This window comes from Xiphophorus couchianus, chromosome 6, assembly GCF_001444195.1.
Source record: "Xiphophorus couchianus chromosome 6, X_couchianus-1.0, whole genome shotgun sequence".
NCBI classification, from domain to species: domain Eukaryota; kingdom Metazoa; phylum Chordata; class Actinopteri; order Cyprinodontiformes; family Poeciliidae; genus Xiphophorus; species Xiphophorus couchianus.
In genome coordinates, this window is record NC_040233.1 from 15,188,996 (window position 1) to 15,200,582 (window position 11,587).

The 11,587-nt window shown below is 39.5% G+C and overlaps 1 protein-coding gene across 1 annotated transcript in view; it reads right to left on the minus strand.

Moving 5' to 3' along the window:
- bcl2b (BCL2 apoptosis regulator b) overlaps positions 1-10,798 on the minus strand; it is a 36,188-nt gene extending 25,390 nt beyond the window's left edge. Inside the window, exon 1 of the mRNA XM_028020598.1 lies at positions 9,671-10,798. Coding sequence (XP_027876399.1) covers positions 9,671-10,222 — 552 coding nt within the window. The 5' untranslated portion in view covers positions 10,223-10,798. The remainder of the gene's footprint in view (positions 1-9,670) is intronic.
- Positions 10,799-11,587: the final 789 nt, after the last annotated feature.

The window sequence follows — 11,587 nt, forward strand, 5'->3', positions numbered from 1 at the left end:
AGTTTTGTTTTGGAGAGACAGCATGTTTGTATGATCTAAAATATTTTTCAGCAATTTTTTACAATAATAAAGCATGACTAACAAAATTGTGGTCATGAAAATTATTTTTAATTTAGCTCTTTTATTATTTTCTGTAGTGCCTTTGTCCTGTTCAGAGTTGTGAGAGAGCTGGAGCCTATCAAAGCAGTTATTGGTCAAAAGGCGACTTAAACAACTTAATGGATCTTGAAGGCATCATAGAACCAACACACAAGAAAAAGAAACAGGCAGACTTACTCCAGAAGTCACTTGAGAATCACTAGTTTACCTAACAAGTGTTTTGAACTTGGGAACAAACCTGAGGATCCAGAGAAAACCACATTTGTTGTGGAGGAACATAAAAACCCATCGAAGACTCAAACCATCTGAGATTTAAAACCCAGACATTCTGGCTATGTGCCAACTACCATGGAGCCAAAGAAAAGACAAACTCAGTTCAAATTGTAAAAGCTGCTGCCATACTGTTTCTTATCCTGCCACAGATGTTGGCATATCCAAAAATATAACCTTACTTGCTTCTAAACTTGAATAATAAAGCACATTTTCTGAAACATCAAGACCTGTCATGCCTATGGCAGGTCTATGAAGAATGTGATCTGCTCCTGTTTTGTAGATTGCATGTGTAAGTAAATGAAGGCTGTTGGACGTAAGTTATTTTTGCTGGAACATCACTGTTTTACTCCAACAATTAATGATCACCTGACCAACTGGGGATTAAAGTCCAACGGCTCAACACACAATCACTCTGCCCTAAGTGGTCAGATAATTATTAGCTGATGTTTTCAGAAAATAGGTCAGACGGGTCCACTTGTTGGGACCACTTCAAGCATTCAGCATTCAGAGGTGAGTGAACTTTCATCAGTGGAGAGTACACATCTGTTGAACATCTACTTTACTTTTCAGAAGACATTTTTGATATGTTTAAGAGAAATTATTCATCTTTGTTTAAGAAATATCAGTAAGGAAATTTAAGGTCAGGATTTTTGTCTGGAAGACAAAAGCCTATTTAGAGATGATTATAAATCTCTTATAAAGACCAGATAGAACATATGTGAATGCATAGAACCTTCAAGAACATTCAGCCAATAGGAATAGTAACCTAAAAAAAAGCTTGTAAAAGTTGTTCCCCCCCTCCAGTTCATCTTATGAATGTCTTTTCTGCAGTCTAGCTCACAAAATCAAAAATGAAACCAGATGAATTTGGAACCATGCTCCATGAACTGATATAAATAAAACAAAACTTCTTGATCGCAATGTCCAAAAAGTATTGCATGTTTCAAGAAAAAAGGTTGTACATATCCATGTACAAAACATGTCCATCTGTACAGCAAGAGTTTGATTATGCAACTGGTTTATGCTGCAGCCAGAAACAAAAAGTTTTTTAGTAGAGGAAAGAATATATTCAATGAAATACCAACTATTTCAGCGAAAACACAAAGCGCAGCAAAGGAAAAGATGTAGATGTATATCTACAGTATAATGATGATGTTGAGCCATCCTGAAAATCCACAAATGACTTGTAGACGTCTGCAAGTCATTTGCGGAGATTCAAGCTAAGCATCATTAAAAAAATCTTTGGTTAAAAGAGTAGGTCAAGTTAGAAAGTCAAAGAAAGAGAACTACATGCCTTTGACAGGATTTCCAAAGTAGTTAGACCTCCTCAGCTTTTGTGATGATACAACCATAAAAATTATTTCTTGCAGATCAAAACTTTAAACAAATATGATGTTTGTTTGTAGTCTGTTGTGGCATTTAAGAGCTTTTCTTCTAGGATTGGCTAGTATTTAGATCAATGTTTCTTCCAATAAAGTCTCACCTGAAGAAAAGCTTCCTTACAGCAAGATGATGCCACCACTGTTTTATGGTTGAAATGGTGTATTGAGGAAGTTGGAAGGTGTTAGTTTTTTGCCACATAGTTTTACATGTAGGCCACAACACCGTTTTGCACAACATGACTTGCTGCAAACTAAAATTGAGACTTCTTCTGGTTTTGGTGAACAATTGATTCTTCTTTCCATTGTTCCGTGAAAGCCAGATTTGAATTAAAGAGTGGTTGGTGAGAAGGTCAAAGCTCGTCGTATTGTTTTAAAGCCTAACTCTGCTTTAAACTTCTCATCCACTTTCTCCCTGACCTATCTTCTCTGTTTCTTGATCTCTGTAATTCTGGTCAATAATGCTCTGTGACAATCCTTCAAAGCCTTCATATACAGGTGACTTCTGGAGGAAATTGGTTGCACTGGATTTTATTTCAGGGTGTCAGACTGAACAGAAAGGTTCGTCACACATTTTCAATTTTTATTAGTAAAAAATATTCCTTTCACTCCACAATTATGCACTATCTTGTGTTGGGCTATAAAAGCCCATTAAATGCATTGGAGTCTGCTGCTGCAATATGACAAAATGTGCAAAAGTGAAAAACATTTGATAACAACAAGAACATTTATGTTCTTTTATTCCAAAACTGTAAAATAACTTTGCACTCACTCCCCGTTGCAAGTCAAGCAATGCTCTCAGGACTTACAGTAAAGGGTTAACCCTGCGTTTGTATGCATTCCACACACAGAGCTGAAGGCTGGCATAAAAGGTCTTTGTGCATCCAGTAGATCTCTGAGAGATTTCTAGACGCCTGCTACTGGAAGAAGGTATTCTCGTCAGACCGATTCGAACAGTTAGAGCCCAGAGCAGCCTGCCTCTGTAGGAAACGTTTCTGAGGTTACAGTTGCCGAGCTGATGGGTGTAAACACAGTAGCAGATGGTGAGCGACCAAGGCCTGCACAGCAAGAGGGGTACCGCACAGGGGGAAATGTTGGCTCCCTCTTGCCACATTGAGCTCTCTTGTGGTGCGCAAGTCTCTATTAGAAAGAGAGTCAAAATTTAACTGGAAAATCTAAATGCTGTCAGACTCTCCAAGCACAGAGTTGTCAACATATATAGTGACGCTAACTTAATAGTTGGGTAGGAAATAGCACTAATTGCCATTGTCTTGAGTATTTATTTAGTTCTGAGCTCAGATGGGTAAAAACAAGAAGACTATGTGCATCCTTCTAATAAAGCTGGTCCAGACTGATGAACCGACTGTGACAGTGCGCAGGGGGAGAAGAGAAGATTTGTAGCTTAGAACGGATGGATCAGTCATGACTTAGAGAGCTCATTACACTGGAAAACATAAGTCTTCAGATGTAGCAGGCCTTTCATTGTCTGTACAATGCTTTTTTTTTTTCTTCTAAGGAAAAAAACTTCAAAGCACAGCTAGGTATCGCCTAGAACAATTCATGGCTGCAGCCTTTATTAGTATTGACTTGTGTTAAACAGACTGGCTCTGCAGCTCTGGAAAGAAGAGAGATCTCAGCGTGGAATTTTATATTTCTACCTTTCCTTGTATGCTTCTTTTATGATTTATTTTGTTTGGGTTATGTCTCCCCTCTGCCAGCACATCACCAATATAGAGATTAATGACTTCCTCTCTGTCCCACATAGCCTCTACAACGGGGTGCGGCAAGAGGCCCACTATACCATAGCAACATGCGGGTCCCACCCACCACTGAGCAGATTGTTGCTCAGGGAATCCCCCACAGGATGGACCCAGCCCAGGCTTATATTGTCTACTCTTAACAGACAAACACAGACACATACCTGTAACACAGAGAATTTAAAAGGCAGAAACAGGCCACCTGGTAAGACAGACATCTGATCTTAGTGTGTTTCAGATCAAATGAGAAAGAACATCTAAACACAGAGCTTTGCAAATTTATTCATACCCTCTGAAGATTTCCACACTTTATTGCATTGCAACCAAAGACTTGAATGTATTTTATGAGAAACATCAACTTCAAGAAATGTGAAGTGGAAGGAAAACATTTCATGGTTCTCTTGTTTGTTTGTTTTTTTACAAATAGAAATCTAAAAAGTATATGCTAAAATCTAAAAAGTATATGCTAAAAAGCATACATTTAGTCTGATACCTCTTACTAAAATCCAGGGCAAACATCTACCTTTCAAAGTCACCTGATTGATAAAAAAAAGTCCACTAGCATGAAATATAATCTCGATCTACACATGAAGGGACTATTTGCAGTTTGGCACAAGCTATGAATGGAACACAAGAAGCATCTGGAAGATGGTCTATTCAGATGATCCTCTTTGGCAAACCTGGCAGAAACCTCAAAAGACCTGTAACCACTACAGCAAAACGTGATTTTATAAATTAATGACTCAGGTTACTGAATATAGATGCATGTCATATCTTTCAGATGTGTATTTGTAAAAAAAAATGTAATACTATGTTGTTGTTTTTTTCCTTGTACTTCACAATTACACGCTCCTTTTTTGTTGGCCTATCACATTAAAATGCGTTGTTGCAATGTGTCAAAATGTAAGTATGAATGGTTTTGCAAGGCACTGGATCTTAACGTGTAATAATAAAACAGTTAGAAAATCACCACAATATTTAGAATAATTACCTAAATATCAAAGCAAAATTTTAATGTGGCAGAAGTCTCATTTAAACCCATAAGCGCGCAGATTGATTGACCATCGTTAGTGTCTACCATTGTACATCAATTGTCATTTTTTACAAGTAGACCAAAAGACACTTGCATCTTGGAGCATAGCAAAATACAACAGAAAAAAAATGTCATAACATCAGCACTGAGCAATTTCCCATCAGCAACTAAACACATTTTCTTAATCTGAACTGCTTACGGTTAACTGTTGTGAAACTGCTGTTTTCCTCTTAAGGTTCATTTTGGCACATAGCAGTGTGTGTGTGTGTATGTGTGTGTATGTCCGTATGCGTCCACATGCATGTGTGTGCACACGCGTGCCCCTGCAGCCAGTCAAACGCCTCAGGTCAGGCATGTAATTTCTGGACTCGGACGCCGTCTTCGGCTGCTTTGTTCAATCACTCGGTATTTACTGCCTGTAAATAAACACAGGTGTGCAGCCTGAGCTCAAATTGGAACATGCAATTTCCCTCCAACCAAAGGTCAAAATTTTAACTAAATATTTGGGACAAAGAAAGGGACCTTGTTTCAAATTCTGGGGTGTGGGAAGTAATCAGGGCAGAATGGGAGCAATTTCACCCTCAAGGGGGTTCAACGAATACAGTGAGGGCTTGTCACTTCTAAGGGACACGCTGTAGTTCATTGAAAGGTACATCTGACTCACTGCTGTGTGCAGACTTAACAACGATCAGTGGGCATTTCTATTTTTGATGCAGCTTTTCAAAACAACAAGAAACAGAAAGTTGTTGAGAGCTATTTCAACACCACTTTTGTATTTTAAAATGCCATAATGTGTTGATTGGTCCCACAACATTCACATTTTCTACACAGTAGCACACCAGACTGAATGTGACCATAAGTACAACCTGTCTAAACAGGCATTTAACCATGTTTACTGAATGTCTTCATTGTTTGGAAGATGTATAAACTCTTTATACAGAGCAAAAATACACAAGTGCAAGGTTTACCTGGCAGCTGGCGGATAAAACTGACCTGTGTGTACCTCAGCACCAACTCACACTCCTCACAATTAGGTCATCTCGCCCCAGCGAAACCCCAACATCAGATTAAACATAAGCACATCGGCTCCAACACAAATGCTAGATTATTTTCTCACAGTGGAAGCCATTGTTCTGCCCACATCGTAAGGAGACTGAGGTCACATCCTTTTTCCTTTGAGGGTGTTCAGGCATATCCTACAGTAAAAAAAAATTCATCATGTTGCCTGTTTAAACAGCTGATTTTATGACTCAACACAAGAAACAAAGAAAAGCATGTGGTTTGAGTTTTATGTAAAAAAAAATTTTTTAAACTAGAAAAGTCATTTATGAATTTTACATACTGATATCGCACACATTATTGGTCTCAGAAATCTATTGGACTACGGGCACAAAATATTATCTATCTTATATATTTCTATCTCACTTAATACAAAATGCTTGTATGACTTTGTTAGAATAAGTGTAAGCTATTATTATGAGAAGCAGAGATAAAGTGACTTAAGCCTGACACTCATGTCTATTTGAGACTTTTATTTTGAAGTAAGAAAGGAAGTAGTTCTTTGTTGTTCTGCTGTGTTGACAGTTAAACAATACTAAAATATAGTAATGTTCATAACTTATGAAAATCAATCAATAATTTCACTTAATCTTTACACAACTTTAACTAAATATCCACTACAGGTATAAGAACCTTCAACATTGAACGTTGACGTGGCTGATTAACCTCTTCCTACTGCCTGGAGAGCGCACCTTCTGAATTTCTATGTTTTGAGGTGCAGGGTCATCACCTGAGTAGATAAGATACTGCTTTGGATAAATAAATGGTCCTCCATTGTAATTTAAAGTGATCAGTAACATAAAAAGAGCTATGTATGTTTTAAGTACATAGCTAATCTAAGACTAATGTGTGTGTTCTTGAAAATGATAGAGTTGAATTGTAAAAATAAAAAGAATTTTAAAAAATCAGTCACAAAATGGAAGCATTTTGAGTGCAAAAGAAAAGATATAAATGATTTGTAAGCTCTGTGAGAAAATATTACCGAACACTGCTGCAGCTTGTCAATGCTGAAGTTACCATCCTACTTGTGACTTTCTATTGGTGACAAATAAATGTACTATTTCACAGTTTTTAGGAACTGTGGACCAAATTTAATCCTGTCTTGTTCAAATCTTAAGCACTAAAATCTAAAGTACTACGACAGATTCAACTGGATTGCTATATATAGCGCAGAGCAAAAAGATTTACTGATTTTGTAAAAATAAAAATAGAAATAGCATTTTCAGCATTTTCTCTAGCATTAGGATCACAGCATGAAAACAAAGGATGTATCCAATCATGATTTCTGGACTCAAAGTCATTTAAGACTAGGCGTTAACCGATGCCAAGTTCCAGTCTTTAGTGCAACATAGAAGCCTTGAAATAAGAATCTGTAATGGGCAAAGTAACACGGGGACTTCTTACATTCAAAATTATAATAAGCATGCAAAAAATGAGTAAATAAATAAAAGATGGAGCCAAATTTCACAGAGCTTATCAAGAGCACAGAGTGTGTCTCAGTTATTACAGGACATGCTATAACCAAAACAAACACCTCAGGGAATTCCCCGCATTCAAATTAATACAAATCCACATCAGCATTGATCTATCTAGGATGTCAAATTTAGCTTCAGTTAAACATATTTAAGGTCTGTCTTTTGATTAGAATAAAACCTTTCAAACCAACCCTAACGCCAAACATTTGCCATAATAACAATCCCTCAATAATCCTGTGGATTAAAGGATGCTATTTTCTTTCCCACCCCAGCTGATGCAGACACAGTCATCTCCACCCAGCTATAAAACACAGACTATGATGACCTACATTATTGTACAGTGGGCACACACTCCAGGGATTGTAGGCAGGCGTCTATGCAGCTCTAGGCTTTAAGACACAGGTAGAAAAAAAAGAAAAGAAAACCTCGATGCACAACAGAGGACTGCATGTTAAACACAGTGGCTGCAGATTAGCTCTCTGTTCCTGCAGGGCCCTCCCTCTACTGCCTGCCTTTGATATTTGGCAAAACCTGTCACCTCCAGGGGCAAGACAGACACAAGGGGAATGTTAAACGGTCCTATCCTTTGAGATGAAACGTTCGATATGAATCATTGATGCCGCTCATCTTCAAACTCTCTTTCGCTCTCTCTCTCACATACACACATTCACATGTATATGTATATATATCCCATTTATCATAGCTTCCAGCTATTACGGCCATGCAGCACAAATGCTATGTTCTTATAATGAGCAACTCCACTAATTAAAGGCTAATTCATTACAGTTTGGTTTAATGGCAATGTAGAAGTTGCATATTCTGCACTTTTCACACAGAAACTGCAGGACAATATGCAAAACATTTTCCTCAAACATGATATTGTACAGTTCCAACAGGTTTCTCTCAGAGTGTGTGCATCTACGCGGGAAGGTCAACGTTTAGAAGGTTCATGGGTTCATGTGCCCTTTAGTAGTGCTTCGACAACCTAACGTGATGCCCAGAGACTTTAACACATTAACCAGAAGCTCGCAGTGCACTGACATGTGTCTGGTGCTCTTCACCCTGCAGGAAACACATTCCAATGCAATACATGGCAGCATGCAAGGGCAGAAATGAGGTGTTACAGGTGCTGGACCACCAGCTCCTGACAGCCAAAGTGTTTCCTTTAAGGAACTTATTTAAACCTACTTGTTATTTGTGAAAAACAGAGTTCTACCATCCTGTTGCTTTATAAAAGGTGGTGTGGGATGGGCATTGAAAATGGGCCAGCTTTGAAGGAACAAATGCAAAAAGAGGAGATAAGTAAGTAGACAATGTCCCCTCATCTTTAAGGTTCAATTCTGAACAAAATCATTCATATAAGCACATATACTCCCTGGCTGGGAGAACAGTCCTGCTGCTTTGGTCCAATGCATTAAAACTTCCATCCCTTCCCAATGAACCTTTTCCAGTTGATGAGGTTGTCAAAGACAAATCCTGTATTATTTATACAAAACCTTGAACGGTATTCCGTGATTTCATTACCTAGTGCCTTAACCAATATAAAGTGCTTATTTGTAGGAAATCAATAAGCCAGTCCTCCCCTCATCAGAGGTGTACAACAAAAGATCCATTTGTAGACCATAACGTTTTTATTTTTATTTGTACCGGTTGCCACTTGATGCTGTTTTGTAGAAATTTGCTTTATTTTTGAATGCAGATGCTTCTTTTTGGAATAAGGTCATCTTCTGTCTCTCAGTGACAAATGATAAAAAAATGTTGCCACTCAATGTTTAATATTGGCACAAGCAACTGCACATTTCTACAATTTTGCTTATTGGTTTCCATTTTATTTCCAAATTAATTTAAGGATTTGCTTCTATTTCGTTTTTTAACAGGCGAGCTTCATTTCATCTGTCTAAACCACTGCCTTCTCTCATGTACCATCTCGCACTGATGGCTATACATGTTGCAAAGAGTCGCTTGTCATTTCACTTCTTCACCATTTTGTCGGTTGTTATGTTTGGTTTTGTTGCATAACCCTTTTAGCATTGTTCTTTTCAATTAAATATTGGTTTGTAAGGCAGTTACAGTGAAGCTCTTCTTTCAAAATAAAAAATTAAATGTTAAGCATACAGGATAGTCAAACTCGTTAAATTCTAAACCAGCTTTGACTTCCCCAATTTTTAATTTAGACATTCTCTTCTTCTTCCTCTTCTTCTTCTTCGTCTTCTTCCTGACAGCTGTCCGTCTACAACTGGCTGTTGAGTTTAAAGGGCGGGACTTATCTCAGAGCGTGGGGAGGTGTGACCTAACCCTTAATTCTTATTGGACGCGAGGACTTTAACTGCCAACGTGGTCATCCAATCAGCAGCTCGTACAGGAAAGGCCGAGCTCGCATTGAGGTGCGTCACAAGCACATCTTCAAGGATGATTTTATTAATGACCGATCTCACGTGTACTTTCGGTTCTGAGCTGTAAATAAAGCCACAGAGCGCCCACTGTGATCTCAGCCAGTGCCCGGTTTCAAACCCACGCACTCGGACCTAAAAGAGGACTTTTGCGCCTCCGTTGCAACAAATCTGCAAAGCGCTTAAGAGGCTGAATCAGACCTACCCATCCCCCGTTATCTTGTATCCAGCTGTCAAGGGGTCCATTTAAATATTCCGTCATCCACTCCGCGATGTTGTCCACCTGCGATGTCATCTCCTCTTTGGACGCGCACTCCACGCACACCGTGCTTCCGAACTCGAAGAAAGCGATAATCCGACCCCAGTTCACCCCGTCCCGGAACAGTTCGTTTATGACCTCCGCGAACCTAGTCCTCGCCGTGTCTCTGGTGAGGTACAGCTGCTGCGACATCTCCACGAAGTCCAACTGGTACAGTTTCTCGAGTTCGTCCCCGGCGTCGCGCAGGACCCGGTGGATGTCTGCATACGGGTCGGACTGCGAGATCCGCCTGCAGAGGCTGTGGGGGTCGCTGTCTCTGTCGGGCCCCGGTCCTGCATCGCGACATCGCCGAACCAAAGTCGGTGAATGGTCACCTAAGCCTCCGTTATTAGCAGCGTCGTCGTCCGGGACTCCGTTAAATCCCCACACGTATCCCCGTTTGGAGAGTTTATGGCAGATGTAGTTTTCCACGATAATGCGATTGTAGTCGTTCGCCATCCCTAAAATGTGACACTTAGTGTAAATCAGAGCGTGCCCTAAACAGAATGCATTCTGGTCGAAATTGTACTGTGCTGTTCAATCCCACTGCAAAGCCTCGTCTAAATCTGGGTTTATGTTGAGATCTAAGCAACGCAATTAATTGTTCCACTCTACAGGCGAAAAATATTTAATAAACTCAGAAAATCAATTTGAGAGGGAAAAAAAATGATTTGGATCTCAAAAAATCCCCGGTTCCGTTTGAGCAGGAGTCTTCTTTTCCCGAATCCTTGCAGGGACACTGCTGGGGAGAGATCCAATATGCGGAAGAGCTTGGAGTAGTTTGCTTGTTCCTGTGCACATCCCCCAGGCGTAGATGAGCAGCGATTAGAAAAATATATGAATGAAAGTCAAAGTTGTGCGCGCCTGAAGGGGGATCCACGGCGGCTCAACGGATATTAACCCCCGATACAAGCCGAGCAGACGCAGGGCTGTGAGTCAGACAAGGTCGGACTGGGTCCTCTTCAGCGATCACTCCTCATATCAGCAGCAGCTCCAGCCCACCACCAGTGGGCCGCTCTCTTTTACTGACGTCAGCTCAGAGTCTCCAACTAGATGGGGGGGGGAAACCCTTTTTGTAGCCAGTATTTGTGTAAGTATTGCTCTATAAATGTATATGCTATTAAAAGCCAACTTTCCGTAAGAACACGTTCCTTTCATTTTTAAAATTGTGCACGAGAAAACGGTTCAGCTTTCTTTTCATCAGGTCCGTTCTCCCCCTTGTGGTTGAAAGAATTTACTAAACATTTGGCCCCATATACACATACAAAAATGTTGAACGTTTGCACTTCTAGGCACGTTACCAGCTTAAAATGTTTGTTATTGCAGTTTTATGTACTTCAGCACCACTTAAGTAGTGCACGACTGAGTATAAAAGTGGAGTAAACGGATAATACTAAAAAAATAAAATCTGGAAATAGACGTGTTCATCTTTATACAACTCATTTTATACTGAAACACCTAAATTAGAGCAACCAATCAACTTCAGAAGTCAATTATTCTAAATAAAGTTGATCTATGTGTACTTAAAAAAGAAAGTTAGGTGAAGACCTGAGTTTTTTGTTCTTTTTTGGGACAATATTGGTTGAAAATGGTTGCCGCTCTGCATGTAAATACAGGACAGTTATGGAAGAAAACCTGTAAGGCATTATAAAAGATGAGACCAGAGCAGAGGTTTACCTCCCAGCAGGACAGTGCACTTAATACTACACCCAGAGATAGTTCAGATAAAAACATTTTCGTATGTTAGAATGGTCCAGTCAAAGTCCAGACCCAATTTCAATTAAGATTTTGTGGCAAGACCTTAACCCTTCTGTTTAGGAATGT